The sequence below is a fragment of the Myodes glareolus genome, chromosome 9 (assembly GCF_982192425.1).
Source record: "Myodes glareolus chromosome 9, mMyoGla1.1, whole genome shotgun sequence".
NCBI classification, from domain to species: Eukaryota; Metazoa; Chordata; class Mammalia; order Rodentia; family Cricetidae; genus Myodes; species Myodes glareolus.
In genome coordinates this window covers 16,858,096-16,884,575 of record NC_142034.1, presented here as the reverse complement: position 1 = coordinate 16,884,575, position 26,480 = coordinate 16,858,096, and the positions used below count along the sequence as shown (strand labels likewise).

Genomic DNA, 26,480 nt, shown 5'->3' with positions numbered 1-26,480 from the left:
AAGGAGAGCTTCAACTAATCGTTTAAGAACTAAGAAATGGAAATATAATCAAGTTTGTTTTGGTAGTCGGGTCAAGTTAATGATTTTTTTATACCTCTGTTAGAAAGAACACAGAGATTCATTTAGTAATACCACAAAGAGATGTCATATTTAAATCGATGAGAAATCAGTAGTTTGTAATGAATGGATTGTGTAAATGGCATAGCATATGCTAAGAGAATGCTGAGAATTAAGAAAAAAAATGAAAAAATATTTCATTATTTGTATGCAGCCATCATGTTAGGATAAAGTTTAGAGGTTTAAATGATTTTCTTTAGGTATTTGCCTCTTTGGAAAATAATGATTATTTTCTCCCTGGGTATTGCCTACTTGAAGCAGAAGGTACTTTTACAGGTGGTGTATACCTGCTGAGTAGAGAATTGGTATCTTTCAAAAGTAAAGGCTCATAAAATGTCTTCTGAAGTATTTACTGGCTTTTTTACAGCAGCTTATTTTTTTTTACTTGTGTTATATTTATCACAGAATTTAATTTGCTGTGATTTAAATTGCATTTCATTTCTCCTATGGTTATGGAATGGTGCCCATGTTTCATAAGTGTATATCTAACACCTAACACAGTGCTGTACAGCCAAAGTTCTCAGTTGAAAAAAGGTTTTTATTTTTTAAGTCATTAAGTATTTTTCCATATTGTCTAATATCAAATAACTGCATTGCAATCTGTTAAAGAGAAAAATAAATAATTATAGGAACAGGTATGGTGATGCATGCTTGTTATCCAGCGCTTGGAAGACTGTCTTTGAAAACAATCTGGGCTGTATTAAAAGACCCTGTTTCAAACAACCAAATACTTGCTAATTGCATATTTTTTTAAATCTCGTATTTTAACATAATAATGCAGTTGTTAAGAACATGGGCTCCCTGGACAGTGGTGGCGCATGCCTTTAATCCCAGCACTCAGGAGACAGAGGCAAGTGGATCTCAGTGAGTTTGAACCCAGTTTGGTCTACAAGAGCTAGTTCCAGGACAGGCTCCAAAGCTATGGAGAAAACCTGTCTTGGGGAGAAAAGGTGGCAGAGTGGGGGCTCTTGAACCAGACAGCCTGTATTTAAAATATTAACAGTTGCTTTATTGACACTGAGCCCTAAGCAAGAAAGACCTTCATCTTTGCAGATTTTCCTACTTATAAAATAGGATATTATGGGGATTAAATAATAATATATTTTGTGAACATAGTAATTGATCAGGTAGTAGTGCCTTAGTAAACATTAGGTTTAATGCTGTTAACACTACCAGTAATGTGGTATTGATTAGAAATAATCATTTTTAAAACATTAAATATTTTGTATGTCGTTAGTTTTATCATAGGATTTGGTATTTGAGTTGAATTGTAAATTCCAGCAGAATTTCTATCTGAAAATGATTTTCTCTGCTCCTTTTTCTTCAGTCTACTATTCAGTATCATACTCATTGAAGTATTAATTTCAGATATGACTCCTTCATCTTCCACCTTCCACTCTCCCAAGACAATTTTATTTATTTCTTCTCTATGCTTTTTAGTACCTCCTTTGACTTGTAAAATAGTTCTCATATACATCAGCTGCTTAACATAATCATTAGAAAAGTGTGAAAAAAGAAGTTGGTAAAGTTGTTTGTGATTTGTTATTGCAAGAGTGTTGAATGTATTTTATACCCAATGGGAAAAACTTACCTAAACACATTATCTTTAATTTTTGAGAAAGGAAGGATCATCTTTTATATCAAGTTTCCTGAAGGCAGGAGAGATAAGATAGTAAGATCCAGAATGCAACTGAAAATGTGTCTCTCAAAAGCTCATCCAAACTTAGGCCCTCCTACCAAATGAGTCATTTTCCAGCACCCCTGATGGTCTGTTTACCACATTTTGTATGTAATTTCCTCTAAGTCTTTAAAACAGAGATTTGCTTGCCTCTACCTCCTGAGTGCTGGGATTAAAGGCATGCTCCACCACCTCTTGGCTTGGAAGATCTAGATTTTTATGGTATTCAATTTGTTAATATTTAATTACTATACTTCATTGTCAGTATATTTACGTCTTTGAAGAAAGAAATTGAAGAAGACACCAGAAAATGGAAAGATCTCCCATGCTCTTGATTAGGTAGAATTAACATAGTAAAAATGACAATCTTACTAAAAGCAATCTACAGATTCAACACAATACCCATCAAAATCCCAATACAGTTCTTCACAGACCTCGAAAAACAATACTCTACTTCATATGGAAAAGCAAAAAACCCAGGATAGCCAAAACAATCCTGTACAATAAAGGACCTTCTGGAGGCATCACAATACCTGACTTCAAACTCTACTACAGAGTTACAGTAATGAAAAACAGCCTGATATTGGCATAAAAACAGAAAGGAGGACCAATGGAATCAAATTGAAGACTCGAATATCAGTCCACACGCCTACAAACACCTGATTTTTGACAAAGAAGCAAAAAATATAAAATGGGAAAAAGAAAGCATATTCAACAAATTGTGCTGGCATAACTGGATATTAACATGTAGATTGTGAAAATAGATTCTTGTCTATCACCATGCGCAAAACTTAAGTCCAAATGGATCAAAGACCTCAACATAAAACTAACCACACTAAATCTTCTAGAAGAGAAAGTGGAAAGTATACTTGAACACATTGATATAGGAGACCACATCCTAAATATAAACCCAGTAGCACAAACACTGAGAGCAGCAATTAATAAATGGGACCTTCTGAAACCGAGAAGCTTCTGTAAAGCAAAGGGCATGGTTAACAAGACAAAACGACAGCCTACAGAATGGGAAAAGATCTCCACCAACCCCACATCAGACATGGGACTGATCTCCAAAATATACAAAGAACTCAAGAAATTGGTCATCAATAGAATAAATCCAATAGAAAAATGAGGTACAGACCTAAACAGAGAACTCTCAGCAGAGGAATCTAAAATGGCTGAAAGACACTTAAGGAAATGCTCATCATCCTTAGCCATCAGAGAAATGTAAGTCAAAACAATTCTGAGATTTCATCTTACACCTGTAAGAATGGCCAAGATCAAAAACACTGATGACAGCTTATTCTGGAGATGATATAGGGTAAAGGGAACACTCCTCTATTGCTGGTGGGAGTGCAAACTGGTACAGCCCCTTTGGATATCAATATGACAATTTCTCAGAAAATTAGGAAACAACCTTCCTCAAGATACATATATACTTTTGGGTATATACCCAAAGGATGCTTAATTGTGCCTCAAGGACATGTGCTCAACTATGTTCATAGCAGCATTGTTTGTCATAGCCAGAACCTGGAAACAACATAAATGCCCCTCGACTGAAGAATGGATAAGGAAAATGTGATACATTTACACAGTGGAGTACTACACAGCAGAAAAAAATAATGATATTTTGATTTTTTCAGGCAAATGGATGGACCTAGAAAATATATTGAGTGAGATAACCCATACCCAGAAAGACAAATAAAATATGTACTCACTCTTAAGTGGCTTTTAGACATAAAGCAAAGAAAACCAGCCTACAGTTCACGACCCCAGAGAACCTAGACAACAGAGGACCCTAAGAGAGAAATACATGGATCTAGTCTACATGGGAAATAGAAAAACACAAGATCTCTTGATTAAATTGGGAGTGTGGTGATCATGGGATAGGGTAGAAGGTCAGGGAAGGAAGAGAGGGGAGTGGAGAATATATAGCTCAATAAAAATAAATAAATAAATAAAATACAATACAATTTGGGAAAAAGTTTCCAGGCAACAGTCATTCCCAGGTTGTCGGCTCAGCCCTGGTCCGCCAATGTTCCTGGGCTGGATCCACTCCTGCTCCCGTGGAACTTGCTTTCTCAGGCCCACTCTGGCCTAGGTAGCTGGTTCAGTCCCCCAATCATTCCCATTCCACATTTACAGTAAAACTTAAGGTGTGACTACATAGAAACTCCTTTACAAAGTACATGCGGCCATGAGGGTAGGTATAGCTAAAAGGCCTGGTGTGGTCTCTGACCAAGATAGCAATAGAGGTCAGTGGGCCATAGAATATATGTGTTGTTATAGTTGCTGAAATTAAAATACTATAAACAGTATGCCTGCTACTAAGTTACTTGTTTTACAGTACAAGAGATCAAACACAGGGTCTTGGGCACAATAGGCAAATGTTCTCTCACCATGTACACTCTTAGCATTTCATATTTCAACACTCGTTAGTTACACCATTTCCTTCCAGTAAGGCACTAAATCTTACTGGAATTGGAAGCCCGAATTTTGGAGTCAGAGTCTGAGTTCTAATCCTACTTTTTCTTTATATGACTTTGAACTGATTATACTCTATATGCTTCTGTCTAATCTTATGTAAAGTGATAGTAATAATACCTACTTCATAAAGTTATAAAGATTAAGTAAGGTAGAGTGAATGTGGGGATGGGGTACATGGCAGTGATTCCAGTACTCAAGAGGCTGAGGCAGGAAAATCATGAGTTCAAGGTCAGCCTGGGCTGTGTAGTGAGACCCTCTCTCAAAACAACAAAATGGAGCTTCCTACACCCTTAACGAATGAAACAACCTGCTCTAGTTTATTAAGCCACTGAGATTATAGGGTTATTTGTTTAACACGTACTAGAAGTAGATGAGGGAAGATAAGACTGCTACCATCTAATATCGTCTTCTTATAATCAAGAGATAGTGTCACATTCTTCATGAAGAAAGGACTTGATCCAGATACAGTGACATGTGCCTACTTTTCCAGTATTCAGGAGAGTGTAAGGTCAAGTTCAGCTTGGGCTGTGGGGCAAAATATGGCCTAAAAATGATTTTTTTAAACGTAAAAGCTATTTATTGCCATATATAAAAGAATTGTATTCGAAAATAGATTTCTTTTTTATTATTAATTTTTTTTATTAATTTATAAAAATTTCCACTTCCGCCCCTCCTCCCAATACCCTCCCACCCCCTCCACTCCCTCTCCTCCTCTCTCTCCAGTCCTAAGAGCAGTCAGGGTTTCCTTCCCTGTGGGAAGTTCATGTTCCTCCCCGCTCCCTCCAGGTCTAGGAAGGTGAGCATCCAAACAGACTAGGATCCCAAAAAGCCAGTACATGCAGACGAAAAAGTCCCGGTGCCATTATCAATGGCTTCTCAGACATTCCCCGTGTCAACCACATCCAGAGAATCTGGTTTGATCATATACTTGTTCAGTCCCAGTCCAGCCATGCTTAGTGAGCTCTCATTAGATCAGTCCCCTTGTATCAGTGGGTGAACGCACCCCTCGCGGTCCTGACTTCCTTGTTCATGTTCTCCCTCCTTCTGCTTCTCATTTGGACCTAGGGAGTTAAGTCCAGTGCTCCAATGTGGATCTCTATCTCCATCCATCACCAGATGAAGGTTCTATGGTGATATGCAAAATATTCGTCAGTATGGTTATGGGCCAAAGCCAGTTCAGGCACCCTCTCCTCTGCTGTCCAGGGAACAATCTGGGGACCTCTCCTTGGACCTGGGAACCCCTCTAGAATCAAGTCTCTTGCAAATCCTAAACTGGCTCCCTTAGTTGAGATATAAACTTCCCTGCTCCCATATCCATCCTTCCTCCCTCCCCCCATCCCATTCCCCCAAGCTTTCCCCAATCCTCCCCTACTCTCCTCTCTAACCATCTCCTCCTAAAAATGATTTTTAATGATTAAGATTTATAAAGTGTTTAGAATATCAACTTGTGTAAATTAAATATTTTTAAGTGTGTCACTAAACAAATCATGTAGTGATCCTTTTGTTTCCGTATAGATTATAGCCTTATCTCTTCCATGTTTTGTAAATTTTAGTAAGATCTAGCATTGAAATTTATGTTTAGAAAATATTTGGTAATTATAGCCTTTTAGGGGAAAATGAAATGGAGCCCTTGAATATCTAGAGACCTAGAATCTGTGATAAAAATTGAGAATTAGTTTAACGTATAGCAGAACAAAGGAATTGTTTGTGAGCTGAAAGAGAGCAATTTATCATTTTATTTAATCAATAAACAACAAGCTTCAGTCATTTGAGAGTATACTACTACATCAATGCACATTTACAGTATAAAAATAATTCTACCTATTATTTCTGTTCTGTTGAAAAGAAATTTATGGTGCCCGTTGAAAGGAAAATGATCCTCTGACGTAAATTCAATAATAGTTCTGTCTAGATTTTTCCACAGACAGAACTTTAGTTTAGTACTAGTATACAAAAATATACATGCATCCCTTGTCTAATCCAGTTTGTGACCTTAGGAGGAAAGTCAAGATAAATCAGAAACTGAATGTTAAAAATCAAGACCTTTCTTAGCATTTGAAGTACTTGAATGTTTAATACTGATTATCATAAATTATAAAAAGCATTTGCATCCTGGTGACAAACCATGTGACACTATAAGTAAAGCTTGCTGTAATTGAAAGATATAAAAAGCATTGTAAAATACTACATAGAATCTGTGTATGGCTTCTTACAAAGTGAGAGTTACTTGCATCTGAACTTAAAACCAGAAAAATACTGACTTATGGCCATGTAAATATATGATAAAAAAAATTTCCATATTACATTTATAATGAATCATTTTGAGTTCTCTGGCTCAGTTTTGACTGATTAAAAAAAAATTCTTCTTAGGGATGAGTAGTATAAGGCAGGGGTGGGGGATGGTGGCCATGGATGGCACTATTTTCTGTTCAGCATCTCTCAGTGGAAAAAGATAATTCTTATAGTAGACATTGAAATGCCAATCTATCTAGAATGGAAACCCAAAAGGCTAATTATATGAAAAGAATGTGAGATTCTTTAAGCAAGAGGGCTGAAATGAATGGCAGAGATCAGGAATTTTCAGAATCTAAATTTCAGGACAAAAATGAGCCATGGTTTCCTTTTGAAGTAATAAAAATATTCTAAAATCAGGTTGTGCTGATGGTGGCGTAACTTTATGAATAAACTGAGAGCCACTGCATTGTATATTCACTGAAGTAAAATTTACAATATTTGAATTCTGTCTCATTTGGGGTAGAAGATGAAGTGGTGGTGACTGAGGCTCCTTAGCTTAGAGTAGGAGCACAGCCAATATAAGAACGTTTGTGTACAGGGTCACATTAGGTAACAATTAAATGTGTCACATGGAGGGAGAACAGACTAAGAATAGAGGCCGCTTTGTTAATATTATAGGAAGAGAATTCTATCTTATGAACTAACTCTAAGGTATTGAGTTAGAATTAGAGTTGTCACTGAGAACTCTGTGTGTCGGTTTACAAACAAAAATGGAAATGTATATGTATAAACAACAATGTACATGTACTTAGAGAGATAATATGTGTGTAGGTGTACTTATGTTTTCACATATATGTACATATAAATACTGCTTTACAAATATATGTGTATATGAATACTATGTAATTGTTCACTGAGCAGGTCTTGGAGGAAGTGAATCCCAATAACAATTGACATACTTAGTATATAGCTGTTAATGTTCTAAATACCTTTTTTTCTCTAAGAAGAACAACATCTTCTGAAGAGCTTTTCTAAATCCATAACTGAGACAGGAAAAATATCAGATGAACCTAAAAAATCATACACCATAGAGCTATGTCCAAAACATGGCAGGAATGTGTTAAAAGGTCTTAAGAACCAAATTCAAGAAGCTTGCTTACCCTAGTTAAGTATGAAATGATTTAAACTAAATACTGATAGTAACCAATTTTAACCCAGTGTGTAAGATAGGAATCACTGAAATGCATGGGTAGGTGGGTGGGTGGGTGGGTGGGTGGATGGATGGATGGATGGATGGATGGATGGATGGATGGATGGATGGAGAAGAATCACTATTTGAAAACATTGATAGTAATTAATTCAATTATTCAGGGAATATTAATACTCAAAATAGAAAAATTCATCAAAGAAATGTGAGACAAGTATCTATTTATACATCATTGTTCATACTATTCACTGTAGCTAAAAACTGAAAACAATTATCTAGATGTCCAACAACAGATGAATGAATGAATAAACGAATGAATGAATACTATTCTATTAAAAAGGAATGCCATTCTGAAGCATGTTACAGCACAAAGAACCTTGAACCCATTATGCAAAGTGATATAAGCTAGAATCCAAAGAGTAAAATACTGTATGATACTATTTCCAGGTTGCTTAGAACAGGCAACTTCATCAGGGAAGAAAGTAGACTAACAGTCACTAGGGACTAGTAAGAGGAGGAAAACAGGAAGAAAAATCACTGTTTAATGGGGTTGTATTTCTTGGGGGCAATAAAAAGTTCTAAAAGTGGATAGTGACAGTGGTTACACAACACTGTATATGTACTTAAGGTAAAAGAATTTTAGCACCTAAAAACAGCCTAAAGGAAATTCCATTTATATATGGAATTTGTGTATGTATATGTGTGTATGTGTGTATATGTAACAAAATATATTAATAAATAAAGCATTTTATATAAGTCCAGTCCTGCCATCAAAATACTTATTAATTACAAATGGGGGAAATATAATTTTAAAATAGAAAATTCTGGCACATACTGGCAAAACCAAGTGATCCAAGTTAACATAGCAAAACTTTGACATTTCTGTGAAGAAATGCATAACCTGGATGGAATCAGAAGATAAATCGAAGAACATTGCACTAAATACCTAGACTGTAAGCCTTATAAGAGTCAAGGTCATGGCAGTTAACAGTATAGTACTGTTTCATAGTTTCAAAATGACCTGATAACTAAGTGAGTTGTGTAAGGTTGAAATGCTACCTTCTAACCCAGAGCATGTCACCAAGCAAGGATTCGAGCTTGGGTTCAGCCTGGGGCTGAGGTCATAGTAATGGGAAAGGTCAGGATACTGATTTCTGTGCTGGCCTGTGAGTTATACAGAAGAATGTGTTTATAGAAAATGGTCAACTTTGGAGGATGAGGAGAATTCTAAGTTTTATATGGCTTGGGGGGGGACAGAAATTCTTTGTACTATTTTGAAACTTTATCAAAAGTTTAAATTACTTCAGCATATAAATGGAGTACTTACACAAACTCTTTGAAAAGAAAAACCATCGAAAGAATTTGAATTACGTAGCTGTTGCAACTAAAACATAGATCCAAGAATGAGACAGTTTGAAAACTACTGATCAAATAACAGGAACCATTAACATGTTACAATGTTACATGTAACATTTACATGTTACCATGTTACAAAAACATTTCTTCAATTCAAGTATTTCTTATAAATAGATTGAGGATAATCTCAATAGATTGTCTGTGAAAATTACAATCTTTAAAAGTGGGGAAATAAGGGCTCTGGATATGGTTCAGTTAGTTATTAAAATGTTTGTGATGCAAGCCTGCGGACTCGAGTTCAATCTCCCACCCGCATAGAAACCTGTCATGGTGGCACATGATTGTAATCCCAGTACTGGGAGGTAGAGGCAGGCAGATCTCTAGGACTAACTGGCCAGCCCTTCCCAGTCAATCTTCCCAAGTACCAGTGAAAGACCACCATCTCAGAAACAAGGTAAATGCTGCTGAGGAACAACACCTGGTTTACCTCTGACCTCTACACACACAAGCATACATGCACTCACGCAGAAGTTTAAAAATTCAGCTGATAGACTTGAGCATTATAATTTTTGAACTTAGAATGTGAAAATTAAAGAAAAAAAAACAACTGAATATAAAAACAGCAATAGAACTAGACCATTTTGTGTTTAAGATTTATGTTTGCTGTCTTCTTATTGCAGGTGATGTTGAACAGGAACTTGGTCCACCTCCCTCTGTAGATGAGGCAGCAAACACACTCATGACTCGTCTGGGTTTCCTCCTTGGAGAGAAAGTTCCAGAAGTACAGCCAGGTGATCAGTACAGCATGGAAGTACAGGATGAAAATCAGGTAAACTATGCCCTATCAACTTGACTAAACAATGGGGATTAGAATTTTATAGCAGGAAAGAAAGATGATGTGGGTGTGTGCTCATCCTGAAAGGAATGATATCAATTGTTAGAATTCATTTTGTGGCCTAGAATATAATTTAATTTTCCATAATCATAGTATTTCTTGTTTTTGCTTAATATATACAAAAGCCAAAGAAACAAACTAATGAATGATTAAATAACAAATAAGTTACTCGAGTGAAAGAATTGAGGGATTAACACTGCACTGGGAAACTAAGAGTAAACACTGTTCTCAAGTATATATGCATTATTGGCAGGTTGATGATATGCAGAGCCTAGAGCAGATCTTAATCAGTTTCTAAAACTACGAATTACTTCTACCACAGTAGAATTAATTACAAAATAACTTAGAGAATGACAGCTAAAAGTTAAACATCCCCAAATGTTTAGCAATTAAATAATATGCATCTCAGTAGTTTTGAATCCAGAAAATTAGATAAGATTCTAAACTGTTGCAATGAAAACTAAGTATAACATATAGGATGTAGCTCAAGGTTTACTGAAAAATAATAAAGACTAGTTTTGAATGCATATATTAGAAAAGTTGAAAATCTGAGAAATTAATGATCCGAGAATCCATCTCAGAAAGCTTTAAAATATTATAATTAACTTTCTTTTGGGTTATGTCCTAGTTTGCTTTTTGTCAACTTGACACAAGGTAGAGTTATCTGGGAAGAGGCATCTCAGTGAGAAATGCATTTGTCAAATTCCCTTAGGCATTTTCTGGATGAATGCTTGATGTGAGGGCCCAGCTCACTGTGTGTAGTAACACTCATGGGCAAGTGATCTGTGTAGGAGGGAGGGCCTTGGACTTCCTATAGGGCAGGGTACCCTGCCCTCTCTTAGGACTGGAGGGGGGTAGGGGGAGGGTGGGGGGGAGAGGAAGGGAAGTGGGAGGAGGGGAGGAAGTGGAAATTTTGATTGGCATTATTTATAAAGTAATAAAAAAAGAAATTAAAAAAATTACAAGCTACCAGAAAAAAAAAGAAAAGAAAAGAAAGCAACCAGAGGAAACCAGTGGGAACAAACCAGTGAGCAGCAATCCTCCACGGCCTGTGCTTGAGTCCTTCCTCCAAGTTTCTGCTTTGAGTTCTTCTTCTGACTTCCCTTCATGATTGGACTATAATTGTAGGCTGAAATAAACTTCTTCTTTCCCAAACTGCCTTTAATCTTTATCTCAGTAATAGAAACCTAACTAGTTCAGTGACTTATAGTGAAAGATTTTATTCAGGCCTGGGGAGATGTCTTGACCTATCCCTACTCTGGGAACCAACCCTAGGACCTTATGCTTGCTAGGCAAGAGCTTTACCACTGAGGTAACTCCCAGATACTTTTCATTTCTTGATATTTATGTCAGGTTAGCATATGACTATTCTAATATTGACCACTATCATGATACCCTCCTCCTTCTCATAGCCAAACACTTTATTTTTTTTTTTTTTGCTACAAAGCTTCATTTCTTCAAAGATGATAAAATTACTCATCTTGTTTTTGAGACTCTTCATGTCTTTGTTATTTCAAATGATGTCACAAGTATGTAGACGGTGCCTTACCTTTAAATATACTTGTAAGACCGTATCTCCAAATAAAACTCTAAAGTGTAAGGCTGGGAAATAGCAGGTGGTAAGTGCTTGGCCAACAAATGAAAGGCCCTGGTTTAATTTTTAGCCTCCCACCAAGAAGAAAAGAAAAGAAAGGTGACAAGATAACAGGATTATTGTAACAGCAGTAATACTTTGTAAGCTGAAAGTGCCATATAAATAAAAAGAATACAGTGATATAGAGCGTAATTAGTATGTACAATATGTAAAACTATGGCTTAGAGACTATTTCATTACCTTCATATTTTTAATAATTTCATTTTTGTATTTATTATTATTACTAGTACATTTATTTATTGGTGTATGTATGGGAGAAATGTACCTTGGCATATATGTGGAGCTCAGAGGGCAACTTGTGAGAGTCAGTTCTTTCCTTTACTGTGTGGGTCCCGAGATCATCAGGCTTGGCAGCAAGCTAAGATATCTCCCTGGCCCCCATTTTCATGTTTCTTTCTTTTCTTTTTATTAAAGTGTATAGGTATTTTACTTGTATGTAAGAAGTGAAAATATATAAAAATATTTTAAAACTGTTAAGCATTACATAAATGTAAATAATAATGACAGTTGTAGCTTCTTGGAAAAGAATATTTTTAAATGTTCTGAGGTCACAGAGAAAGTGGCTGTGTTGACAATTGGAATTTGTAGTGTAGGGAGACTATAAAGAACTAGGAGATTGTTATCTTTGATAACTTTCTGCTGAGCTAAATGCTCTGACAGAGATGGACTACTGCATTCCAGAAGACACTACAGTGAAGATGTCCCAGATTAGTACTATATTGGCAGAATCTAACAGGTAGGTTAGAATAGATCATTTTCTGTAAAAGAACAATTACTGGAAGTGATAATTAACTCTAGTAATTTTATTTTTTTCTTTCAGCAGTCCCTAAGGTGTTAGGATGAATGTTAAGGAGTTTCATCTTTGATTTGCCTTCATTTTTTCAAGTATTATGATTGCACAAGTGTATGTGTGTACATGATGCGTGCAGTATAAAAGCACATGTATAGAGGAGCACATGTACAGTAGAGAAGACAGAGCACAACCTTATGGAGACAGTTCTCTCTTTCCATCATGTGGGTTCCAGGGAGCAGACTCAGGGCATCAAGCTTACACAGCCAGCAAGGGTCTTATCCACGGGGCCATCTCACCAGCCATCCACCTATATTTATGTGGAACCTTAGAAAAGGTCCAGATAGTGAACTCTGTTTTGTTCCGTTTGGAGAATGGTTGGAAAACTGCTAAAAGCTTGTAGAATTGGAGTAACTTGATTAGATATCCATTTGGCCTACAGCATGGAAAATAATATCTGTATCTCATTTACTAGATCCATATATCTCATTTACTAGATTCCATATATAAATGTAAGAACTGTCTTAAGCCATGAAGAGTTTCTGAGTTTCTAAACAATTTACGGCTTTTGCTTTTATATTTAAGACTTTTAAAGCATGTGTTCAATAATGCTTGCTTTATTTTGTAGAAAATAACATAAAAATTGTAAATTTGGGGTTAACCTTTACATGGACTATATTATGTATGCCATACACTGCCTGTTGACAAAGACGAAAATGAGAATCTTGTCTACATATAGAAATAGGTTGTTAACAATGAATTCATCCTAAAATAAAACTTTTCTCAGTGTATGACAAGTATAGATATACCTGATGTAAAATATCAAGTGCAGTTCATTTCATCAGCCCACAAACTATGTAAACTGAGTGCAGGAAGAGTAAAATTGTGTTGACCTCCCTATAATGGTTGGGACCGGGCTAGTCCCTTTACCACGTACTACAATGGTTAGAATAAAATACGTCACCAAGATGGTTTCCTGGCTGAGAGGTGGAAGGAGTGGAACTGACTCTGTTCTTCCAGTCGCTAGCAGGGGCAGGCGAGTGAAATCACCTTCCTTCCCTTATTAGTGTATACTAAGGCCAAGACCCTCTTGCCCTAAAAGGCCAGGGATGATCCCCTCTCCCACAGTGACAAAGCCCTCGTGTTTTGTTTGTGAGCCATTCTACATGTAAGAGAAATGAACAATTGACTACTAAAAAAAAAAAAAATTGTGTGCTGAATTTTTAAATTGAGGTGCTCTAGAGCTCAATATCTTTTGGTTTTGTTGGCGCTTTGTGTTTTTTTTTTTTTCCAATATGTCTTATAAGTGATTTTTGCTGCTCTCCTATGTAAAAGGCATTACTCTAGTGACCAGTAATGTTTTTATAAAACATTAAAAAAAGAGGTTACAAAGAAATTGGAACTCCTCTTTTCTCTGGAGAAATACAACATAGGAAAAGAAATTTACCTCATAGATTTTGAGGGTTTATTTCATTGTAAATAAGAATCAGTTCCTATTATTACTAATATGACTGGAAGTATTTATTTGGTTGTAATATAATGAGACTTAGTTTTGTTTAAGTCAAATGTATCTTTTATAACCAGGTATAGTACAGAATCTAAAATCCAACACAGATTGAACATAGATAATTAAACATAGGGGATTGCATCCACATTTTCTTGTTATTAAATGTAGACTCTTCAGTTTGAAGAGACTCAGAAGTCTCTTCAAAGAGACTATTGATGGAGATTATATGTAAAAAGTTGAAAGACTTCTTTTGAATTTAATATTTAAACATGTTAAAATTTATCATTAGTGCTTCTTCAAGTAATTTTGTCTTTGATCATGTATAACTTTTATAAGGAAAAAATTAGTGCTTGACAGAAAAAGTACTTTTATTCACTACTTCGTAATTTATTTGGGAAGAAAGAGATGAATAAAAAAATTAAATCTCTCATTAGTTAGACAAATCAGAATATATTATCACCAACCTTTTGGTAATTTTTAATTCCTTCATATTAAAAACTTACCAAAGAAAGCTGGGCATAATGGTGCACTCATGTAGTAGGAGAACTTGGGACAGGGAGACAAGAAGTCAGTAATTCAAGATTGTCCTCCTCCAGAAACTTAGAAAGGTCATCATCTCAGGTGTAGAGTTATTCAAGATATAAATTTATCTTTGCATGTAATCAATTTTTACAAGAATTACTTTTTGTGTTAAATAAACATCATTTACCCTATATTATTAGAGAAGCTTATAGAATAAGGTATTTTGCTCTGCATTTGTGACCTGTGTATCAAAAGACCCTTCTTTTCATTAAGAACTTTATTTCTCCTCAGCTGCAGAGTTATTTTTTTCCTAGTCAAAGGAGGTTTTTTAACAAGACAAAGTTCCCAACCTTCCAAAAAGTTTCATTGATTGGAAATAGCATTTTGTGGTTTTCTTTTCTTTCTTTCTTTTTTTTTTTTTAAATACAAGTCTTTTATTGTCCCAGAAGACACCCCAAATCGTACTTAAAATTCAGGATCTTGTTTCTGGAGCTGGTAACTTAGGTCTTACTCGTCAGCCTACTGCACTGTTCCCTTTTCAGACACATAGATGTCATCCAAAAACTTTCTGATATCTTTCTTTTTAACTGTTGTGGCTCGCTGTATCAGAGCCACTGAGTTTGAAACGAGTTCAATATAATTTCCTTCAAGGATTAATTCACCCTTCTGTGCTTGAGAGACAAAGCAAGCAATGTCTGTCCTCGTTCAAACCCTGCGGATGTATTTTTCACCCAAGAAATTTCGGGTTTCAACCAAAGACCCATTCTCCTGAATAACGACGTTGATGGGGAAGTGAGCATACATGGACCTCATCACGGAAGCCCAGTGTAACACCCTTAATCATGTTCCGACGGTGGCCAGTTCCTTCCTGTTTTTCCACCATTTGTCAACCCAAAGCCTCCTCTTCTTCCCAAGAAGGCTCAGGTCTACGTTGTTGTGATTGAAGTCCCTCCAGAGGGTTCCTCTGGAGCCCTTCACAATGACTGTGCGCTCCTTCAGAGTGATGTCCACATTTTCTGGAATGTCGACCGTCTGATTGTTGAGAATGGCATTCATTCTCACAGTAGATTGGGCAAAGAGCAGCATTTTGTGTTTAAGAAGACGTTTCTGTTAGTGAACAGAAATGTAATTTCTAAAGCAGAAAGCTAGCCACAAGTCTCTGTTCATGTTAAGTGGTCAGGTTTTACCTTAATTGTAGAACATGGGATTTCTCATCCTGGAAACCAAAGACAAAGCCAATGTAGCAGTTGGAAAGGCTACATTGATAATATTTGTTGTTTTTTGTTTAATTAATTTATTATTTAGCCATGAGATGCGTTTTTACAGCTGACCAGTTGATCTTCCTTTGTACTGACTCTAATTTTTCAGACCTCAGCAATCACCCAGCGGATAAGTCCCTGCTCCACCCTGACTAGCAGCACTGCCTCTCCCCCTGCCAGCAGCCCCTGCTCTACGCTCCCACCAGTCAGTACAAATGCAGCTGCCAAGGACTGTAGCTATGGCGCTGTCACCAGTCCAACCTCCACCCTGGAAAGCAGGGACAGTGGCATCATTGGTGAGTTCCTTCTTTATAAAAATCATTTTGTATCTTCTTATACTTTTTAAATGCAAGCCTAAGATTTTCAGAGATATAGACTGAGTTATATATGTAAACTTGTCCTTTTTTAAAATGTTGAAGCAGTAAAGGTTAACAAAATGAGAGACATTTGTTTCTATTTAATCACTTTTTTCAGGCTTTATTTGATAAGTTATAGAACATTCTCATATTTTTTCTCTGCTGCCACCATAATTGTCCAGAAAACTTAGTTCTTCACTACTGTAGTAGAATTTTGTGAAAACAGATAAAGGTGATTAAGATTGAATGGCTAAAGATCTGCAACTTGAGTTGTCCTAGGGTCTGTTTGTTTTAAGTGTGTGTTAGTTCTTTGATGAGGTTTGGAAGTCCCTTCTGATCTGGTTTTTAGTAGTAGTAGTAGTAGTAGAACATCCCATTTTCTGCCCTTAACAAAGTAGAATAAGTTTATTCTGTTGCTTATGATTCTGGGACCTTAGCCTGACATGTTCATATGACAAGAAAGGAACCCCATATGCTGTGAGTCACTGTGGAGACACGGAGCTCAGAGCATAGGTCTAGTGATCTCTCAGAGTCTACAGCAAGGTAATTTACTGATGAACACAGCCCAGAAGCGTGAGCCTACATAGGCAGAGTATTTAAATGATCTTCCTCTCCCACTCCAGAGCAGACTCAATGCTCTGTCCATCTTTCCTCCTCTTTTGGACATTTTCCACTTTCAGGTACACAGACCTTGTGGTTGCTTAAACTGTGTCTTTGTCTAGAGTCAGCTCCCAGTATGTAAAGAAAGAAATGTTCTGGAGTAAACATAGCCTTCATACTGGCAAGGTACCCTTGACAAACCTGGCCCTCAATACCCATCACAAACAGTGGGAAGCAAGAGGAACTTTAGTAGACTGCAGCTATAGCCCGGCACATACCCAGAAAATTCCAATAGTAGAGCATCCAGGAAGAAGCCCTTAATATTTTGCCTTTTTTCCTTTGTTTTTCTTATTACCATATTTAAATACTATTTTTACTTTATATTTTGCAATCTTTTGTATTCTTCTTACCTTTACACCTTTTGTATTTTGTAAGTTCATTTTTTATTTCTTACTTTACTTCTCCTTTTCTTTAAACTCCTTTTTTTCCTTTCTTGCCCCCTCCTTTATTTTATTAATTTTTAATTCGTAATTTATGTTACATGATTTTTTTGCCACTCTTCCATGATTATTCATGGGGCAGTAGTTGTCTTTAATTGATTTTTTAAGATTCGTTTTCTCTCTTTGATTTCTTTGGATGGTGCTGCCATTGTAGCAGCATGTTTTGCCCTCTGAGTGGTTTTGGGGCCTCAAACAAAAGATGCTAACAAAGAAAACCCCATATAAGATCTGAGGAATATCCATGCAAATCAGTACACAGGTATCAAAAGAAATCTGAAAAGACAAGGCAACCTCACTCCTAAAATTTATAACTCTTCAGAAATTGAATCTAAAGATATTTAAATGGTTGAAAAGCCAAAAAAAATCCAGAAGTTTCATTTTAAAAATAATCAATAACCTCAAAGAAGATTAAAAGAAATGAATGAAGTAAAGTCCATTGAAGACTAGGACAACAAACTCAGTCACTAAGTGGGAAAAATATTAGCAAAAAGATTCTGAAGAGAGAGGGGGAAAAAAACGACAAATAAGAATGTTGGGAATAAAAGTCTCAATAAGTCAAATAGGACTGAAGTGGTGGCTCAGTCAGTCAGTACAGTGCTTACAAGGGTGACCTGAGTTTGATCACGAGAATTCACATTTTAAAAACAAACAAACAAACAGTCTTGATGGCACACACATGTAATCGCAATGCTGGGAAAGCAGCTGGCCAGCCTAGCCTACTTGGTAATTTCCAGGCCAGTAAGAGATCCATCTCCATACCCACACAAAAAAGGCAGAGCTGAGAAGATGGGTAAATGTGAGAACCTTCTTTCAGGACCCTAGTCCCCATGTTTGTTAGTTTTTTAAAAACCACATGGAACATTGCTCATATATGATCCAGCACTGTCCAAAGTGGAAAGCAGATCCCAGGGACTTGCTGGCAAGCCAGTACAAATGAAATGGGAGTTCCACATTCAGTGAGACAATGTCCCCCAAAAATAAGAATAATGACCTTGGTGGCATGAGAGCAGAAGAGTTGACCCTGCAGCTCACCTGGGCAACATAGTAGACCTGGCCCTGGAGGTGTGGATGTAGATGAGCCAGCCCTGATGGCATGAGAATAGGAGAAATGGCCCTCCCCCTTGCTGCCTGATGCATTAGGTTAGCTAGTCTGGGCAGTGCTGGAGAGCTTGTCTAGTAGTGAGGATGAAGGAAAGCTGGTAGACTAAACAACCCATCTGACACCCAGGCCCAGAACCAGGGCTGTGAGTTGACCCATCCCAACATCCACTCCATATATGAATGGCTGGAGCACATTAAGGGGCCAGGAGCACACGCTGGAGCACATGAAGGCTACAGGATCTCTATAACTCAGGGCAACAACAGGTTATCTAAAAGGAGTCCCAGTGAGGATCCAATACTGATAGTATAACAGAAGCCAGAAGCTTGGAACCAGACCAGTGACTCATTACAGTAAACATTTGCAAGTAAAGATGTTTAGACTAAAGGATGTACTGTGTACCTCACTGTGTCACAGTACAGCTGAGATTTATTTCTTTTAAATTTTATTTTATTTTATTTTATTTTATCTTGGGTGGGGGCGAAGTTGCATGGGCAGAGGACAGATGAATAGGATCAAGATGAATGATGTGAAATCCACAAAGAATCAATACAAAGTTAAAAAATAAGAATAAAACTTAAATTACTGTTTCTCATACTATATAAATTCAAAGAAGATCAGTGACCCTATTATGAGGCCTGAAACTTTGAAAATAACTAAAGAAAAAAAATCGGGAAAATAGAGTGAGACTGTTCATTAGTGCAATCACTATAAATATGCATAAACACCCCCATAAGGAGAACAGTTATATGGTCCTCTATATCACTCAATGGTGTACAACTAAAGGAATCTCAAGTCAGGATACAGTAGGGATTTTCCATACCCTGTACTAGTCACAGTAATCAAATGATGCTGTCAGCCAAAGTGACCGTCAACAGATGAATAGATAGAATGTGTACATACACCGAGGTTTATACAGCTATAAAGAAGGATGAAATGCTATCATTTACAGGAAAATGGAAACTTGGACATTGGCATATTAAGTGAAATACACTAAACTTAGACTAATATTTTTTCTCATATATAAAATGTAGATTTTTGTTTTAAGAATACAAAAAATTGCTGGGTATGGTGGTGCATGTCTCTAATTTCAGCACTTGGGAGACAGAGTCAGGCGGATCTCTGTAAGTTCAAGGCCAGCCTGGCCTTACATGGTGAGTTCCAGGGTAGCCAGAGCTACACAGAGAAACCCTCTCTCAAAAAACAAAAGCAAGGCCAGGTGGTGGTGGCGCACACCTTTAATTCCAGTACTTGGAAGACAGAGGCAGGTGGATCTCTGTGAGTTCGAGGCCAGCCTGATCTACAGAACTAGTTTCAGGACAGTCAGGGCCACACAGAGAAATCCTGTCTCAAAAACAAAACAAACAAAAACTATGAAATTAGAACGAAGACCATCTAAGAAGCAGAAAGAGCTCATTGGTAGAAAGATGGAGGGCAAGAGATGGTAATGGAATGGATGGTGGAAAATGTAATGAACTGTGTTTTTAAATGTGTTTCCTTTAATAATTGGGCTATTAGGTTTATTTTAACAAATAGTCTGAGATACAGTCTTTTCAGATAAGAACAATAACAGTATAAAGCTGTGTATATACTCTGAGAAGGAAAAATGTCCACTTAAGAAAGTTAGGCTTTGCTCCTAAATGTAAGTGGATTTTCTGTATATTTCCTTTCTGCCTGACAACCGAACAATAAAAGTGTCATAGTCTAGAGTTAGTATTGTATAGAATAAGGCGGAAGCATAAAATATAGACATTTAGAGACTGGGACTCACCTTGGAATAGTCATGGTACAGGAAGACCTGGACGATAGCCCCAATTGACCCCAGACTTAAAACAATAAATATTAATCTGCACAGAGCTGCTTCTCTGCAAGTCACACTTCTGACCTTAGAAGAATAGACTAAAAGTCACTGTTCACACTGAGAATGTCATTGTCAAATTGCTAGAGTGAGTTTTCTATTGAGCAATGTGGTTTCATGATTGATTCTTTCACTGATAGTATAGATTGCAGGTTGCATCATTCTACCAGCACCATCAAGACCTGATTCTGATATTTCAAGGGAGAAACTGCAGAAGCTTAGAAAACAGTCCTTGACAAAGGAAGAATTCACAAAGATGAAACCAGAGCTGGAAGCTACATATTTTTCAGTATTCAAGAAAACATTTGCATGATGTGTTCCTGTGTCGTGTTATAGCACATCCTATTTTAAGAAAAGATTTAAATTTCCATATCTTCTTGGAATGTAGTCAAGATTTGAGTGTGTGAGGGAAAAAAGAAAAATGAAGATTTCTTCAAAAATATGATTAAATCAGGAGCTAGAATAATTGCTTCAGTATTGATTCCTTTGAGCATGAGTGATTATTTCTTTTAGTCTGTCATTACTGACTTGGGAATGCATCTGTTAAAACCAAATGACAAGATTCTACAGAATACAAAAGGTGATTGCAATAGGATTGGTTCTTCATCGTATGCCTTTGGAATTCAGGGTTCTACAGGTAGATGCAAATGAAAATTATAAATAAGAACATTAAATGTAAGTTCAAATAAAACTTTATATTGGTAGCATAAAAAACAAAATACTTGTATATAAGCAAGCATTTTCAACTAAGCAAGATACCCAACATCAACCTCTGGCAAACAAGCCAAAATATTTAAAATACTGTTTATAATAAATAGGAAACTAGAAATGCCTCAGTTTTTAAATACTATAAATGTCTTCTCTGGAGTCCTGAAAAGTTTCAGATTACTAGGTATTTTGATCCTGTGTGGTCTTGACTCACCTGAATTTTGATGCTTATGTACCACAGAAAGCGTTCGCTATGGCTTCCTCTCAAAATCACCGTGCTCTTCAAATATGAGCTGGAAAACTCAAATACTTGCAGGGTAGTTTTATATTTGTAATTTTTATTAATATAATTTTATTAGCATAAAATTTGTGCCTTATACTAGTGCTAATTATCATCTGTCACTGTTGTATTACTTTAAGCAATAATTTTTATAACCCCAGTCTTTCTGAGATAAAATTGTTGAGATTCATTCTTTATACCAAGTTTCAATTAGATTCTTTTGGAATGGATGTGTAGCAAATGATGACCGTTGTGAATCCATTTTGGTTTCTGCCTTTTAGTTATCTGAAGATTCACAGTTCCCTCCAGAAGAGTTTAATCTTCAGTCCCTCTTTTAGTCATGTCTTGGGATTAATTTTTTTTTTCTTTCAGTCTTGAGTTTTTTTAAAAAATTGATTTTATATCTAATAGCCTTATATCATTTAATACCTACAGACTAAGTATCTGTGACCTTGTTCATTGTTCATTGATTATGTTCACTTTGCCAAAAAGCAAAGTTAACAGCTCTTCCTTTGTTCTTTGAGGAATATTTAGTCCAGTAGAATGTTGTGTTCTTTATTTCATCCAAGTTGCCCTCTGAGTCATTTGCTGAGTGTTAAATAATTTGGATTAGCTTTTTCATGCCTTTCTTACTTGTTTTCAGAAATTAGCAGGCTCATTACTAAGTTTTCTAGTCCTATATTCTCAACTTCATCATCTTTCCAAAGTGTCTACTTGTAATACATAGTGTTAAAAGATCTTAAGTATTCATTGGGCTGTATTATATTGTAATATGTGGGGTTTTTTTTTAACAAATCTGGCACTTTGTTCATTGAAATTATTTAAAAGACCAAATGACATTTTTCTTGTATAACTAACCTGATAAGGTTAATAACCATTCTGTTAAACAAAGATTGTGGTCCAGTTACAATGTTTGAATTCTTCTAGTGCATTATGGTCCTATAAGAAATCTGTAGAGAACTAATCGGATCATATCATTGAAAGACTCTATAACCTTTGTCAGAAAGCTTTCATAAAGGTACTGGAGAACAGAAGAGAGTGCAGATGTGCACAGGGAGACCCAAGTACTTCCAGATGAAGCTCTCCAACTGTTCTGTAATCACTGCTCTGACCTCAACATAAATCACCAAGATTTGTACAGACAGCCTTGCTGTCACAGAGAGCTTCCAGGAATTTTTACTGAAATAAGTGATGCCCTCAGGCCACATAGCCAAGTCTGAGTATCTAAATCCTTCACATATAAACTATTAGGAAACAGCCAGTCCTGGGTGCACCAGAGAAGTTTCAAACTTTAAACAGCACATTACTTACTCCACTTTCCTTTGTCTTGGTAAAGTAGCCAGTACCGGGTTTCTAAGCATCTCTGGAGATAAGCATAGAGTGGTTCAGCCTGGCTGTAAAATAATTGTATGGACTCTACATATAGATAGAATTTCTTCTTAGTCTTGGAAACTGAGATTAAAAAGTAATTACTCCCAGGATGTCTTAGTTAGGGTTACTATTGCTGTGATTAAACACCATAGCCAAAAAGCAACTTGGAGAGGAAAGGGTTTATTTGGCTTACATATCTAGAGCCACAGTTCACTGAGGGAAGCCAGGGAAGAAACTCAAAGTCAGCAGGAACCTGGAGGCAGGAACTGTTGTAGAGACCACAGAGGATGAGTGCTTACTAGATTGTTCTTCTTGGTTTATTCAGCATGTCTCCTTATAAAATTCAAGACTACCAACCCTGAGTGGTACTACCCACAATTGACTGGGCCCTCCCACATCAATCGCTTACTGAAAAAATATTCTATAGATTCACCTATAGCCTGATCTAATGGAAGCATTTTCGCAGTTGAGGTTTCCTCCTCTCAGATGACTATAACTGTGTTAAGTTGACATAAAACTAGCCAGTGCACTGGTCATACAGGCATTAGATATAATAGGCAAAGTCAAGACTGATGAATTTGTATAACTACAAGATCTACTATTCTAATTATTACAATAAACATAATTCTAAATTTGTTTTCAGGCACATGATCCAAGATGCTTACCTGTCATTAAATTTTTAGTTATGGGATAGCAATATGGGTCAATATGTGAAGGAAGGCACTTGCTGCCAAGCCTTACAACCTGTGTTTAATTCCTGGTACCCACGTAATGGAAGAAAAGAACTCTGGAAAAAGTTGTTTTCTGACCTTTACAGTTATGCCATGACATGTACACTTCCACAAACCTACACATAATAAATAAATAAAAAAATGGAAGAGTTAGTCATAATAAGAGTAGAGTAATAAGTCAATATAATCTAATGTTGCAGAAAATGAAAATATGCATAACCAATCTTAAAATATACAAAAGATTTGAATAGTTGTTTCACCATAAAAACTATAGGTAAGTGGCTAATAAGCCAATGAAAAATACTTATTATATCATTTTCCCTACTGATTACTAGGGAAGTACAAATCAGTCACAATGAAATACTACTCTATAGCCACAGAATGACTCTTTAAGAAAAAAAAAATCCAAATGTGACAAGATAGCATCATAATGTCTATACATTACCCATAGGAATGTAAAAGTGAAGTTGTCACCTAGAAAAATAATTTGGCTGTTTCTTACAAAGTTAAACTTTTTTTTTCTTTTTTCAAGTGGAATCTCATATAGACTAGCTTAGGACTTGTTATGTAGCCAAGAATGACCTTGAACTCATGATCTTCCTGCTTCTACCTCATGCTGGAATTACAAGTATATATCACAATAATCAGCCCTAGCAATTTTACTCTTAAGAATTAACTCAGCCGAGAAACATGGCACATAGATGTGCATAAGACAGTGACCCTGGCACTTGGGAAGGTGAAGCAAGAGGCTTGTCATGACTTTGAGGCCAGCCTGGGCTATATAATGAGTTCAAGACCAGCTTGAGCAACAGAGTGAAACCCTGACCCCCAAAAAATAACAAAGTCAAACCATCCAAAATTTTCAGCCTGAGTGGGGGAGAGGTTAAAAGAGTCATACCCATAGCTGTGAAGCTGTTGGCAGTTGATAATTACAAGGGAGGAAGAGACGGTTGCTGTATGCTAGTGGACAGTTCTACATCTGTACTGTACATATCCTGGCAGCCGTAAGCGGACTCAGTGGTTTTTACAAAAAAAGAGTATGTGTGGTTGGGGTGGAAGAGTGGTAGAGAATGGGAAGACTTGGAAGAGAGACCCAGGAATGGATTTGAGCAAAGCATATCGAACACCTGTATTGAATGCTTGAACAATAAATTAAACACACACACACACAAGAGCAAAAGGGAAGAATGAACCCATAACCAGACTAATGATGCAGGCCTGTAATCCCAGCTACTCAGGAGGCTGAAGCAGAGCCTCCCTTTGCAATTGAGTGAACTTGAGTTGTGACTTAATGATAGTAAAATTGTCTAGCATGTTTGAGACCCTGCATTCAGTCCCCAGTACTACATGGGGATAGAGTAAACATGAAGTTTGACTAAAGATGAATAAACATGAAGTAAACCCAGGAGAAATGAAAAGGTATCTGTTAATAGCAAACAGCATTGTTCATAATATAATATTATAATATACATAATATATATATGGATTATATCATTATATTGCATTATATATTATATTACACATACTAATACAATATTACATATATTGTATATTACATTATGTTATATAATATGATATATTATGTGACAATAATGCACATTGAATGAATTATATATGATATATAACATGCTATGTTATAATATGTATTATATGTTATATAATGCTATAATAGTATGATTCATATATCCATCAAGAGTAAATTTTATATAAAATGCGATATCGCTGTACCATGAAATGTTAACTTATCAAGAAAACTGAATACTCTGTTAATAAATACAACAGCACAAATTGATCTCAGAAATGAGCTAAGTAAAAGAAGCTAGACATGGAAATGATATAACACTTGGTTCTGGTTATAGAAAATTCTTGAAAGGGTAAATATGTACAGATCAAAGTAAATTAGAAGTTTGCTAGGAATGGAGTAAGAGTGATTAACTATAGGTAGACACAAAAGAATTGTTTTGGTTAGTAGAAATATTCTAAAATTGAATTATAGTGATAATTGTATCAGTCTATAAATTTATTAAACACTGATTTTATATTGTAGTTGGTGCATTTTATGGTATGTAAATTATATCTCAGTGAGTCTGTCTGAAAATATAGAGGTAATTTTATTTATAACAAACCAGTTTATAAGACTGTAATTCTTGCATTCTCATGCCTTTCTTCTACACCTAAACAATAATATACACAGACATGCTGTGCAAACAGGTTTCATTCTGAGATGGTACTTTATTCTCCATCAAAGAAAGAAAATGGAGACAACCTTGTGGGGGGAAATGTTATTCACTTGTAACTTTTCCTCATTATTCTTTGTTTTACTGGAGAATAAATCTAGAGAAAGAAGAAATAATGATGTATTAGGAATAGTAGAAAAGAACATGTAAATTTTCTTTGGGTGAAGGTAATGTTTCCTTTCTAACTTCACTGGTAGAAATGTTGCACTTACAGATGTTTAATTTATAAAAAAAAAAAAACAACCTCTCTGGCATACTATTATAGGAGCTTTGAACTTGTGCAACTGTTAGTGGCAACATTTAAGGTCATTGTATTCTCTGATCCTTCAATCAATATGATGAATTTAAATTACATCATTTTCCACCATAGAATGGTTGAATAAGCAGGTATCAGCATGTTGCTGTAAATAGCATTTTATTTTACGATTTTATTTTCATATGTGATCTCTTTGCCACAGAGTTACCTACCCTTCTGAGGTAAAGGATTTATGATTTGTCTTTTACATCACTGCATATTGACACATATTACTTAGTTAGGCTACAAGTCATTAGATAGGTAGGTAGTTAGAATTAGTTAAAAGTCACCTAAATATGTAATCATGAATAAGCAAAAATGATGGAAATTTTAAGTGGTGATGGCTGTTCAAAGAATTTACCTTTTGGTATTTTATGTGAGTTGTTTATTTTAGTTCTTCCCGTACCTACTGATTCGGAGCCAATAAAACCAGCTTAGTCATACTTTCTGTGCAAAATTTCCAAAATACAAGTAAGCTCTATAGAAATCGTTATGGAATATCCTCAAAAACTAAAATTACATCTGCCATCTGATCTAGTTTTAGTGCTCCTAGATTCCCAAAGGTGTCTGTCGTCATGTCATAGAAATACTTTTACATCCATGCTGTATTGTAACACTGTTCTCAATAACCAGGAAATGGAACCAGCCTAGGTGTCCACCAGCAAATAAATAAGTAAAATATTAGAGTTACCACTAATATCCACATGACAGAGTTTATACTAGGCTGTTTTGAGATTTCTT

General features: G+C 36.0%; 1 protein-coding gene and 1 pseudogene across 1 annotated transcript in view; one reads left to right on the top strand and one right to left on the bottom strand.

Annotated features, from left to right (window-relative positions):
* The window catches only part of Tanc2 (tetratricopeptide repeat, ankyrin repeat and coiled-coil containing 2), a 322,705-nt gene that overhangs the window by 164,755 nt on the left and 131,470 nt on the right, over positions 1–26,480 (top strand). Inside the window, 2 exon segments of the mRNA XM_087909880.1 lie at positions 9,758–9,906; positions 15,814–16,000. Of these exon segments, the coding sequence (XP_087766006.1) occupies positions 9,758–9,906; positions 15,814–16,000 (336 nt within the window).
* On the bottom strand, positions 14,965–15,531 carry LOC125407989 (large ribosomal subunit protein uL6 pseudogene; annotated as a pseudogene).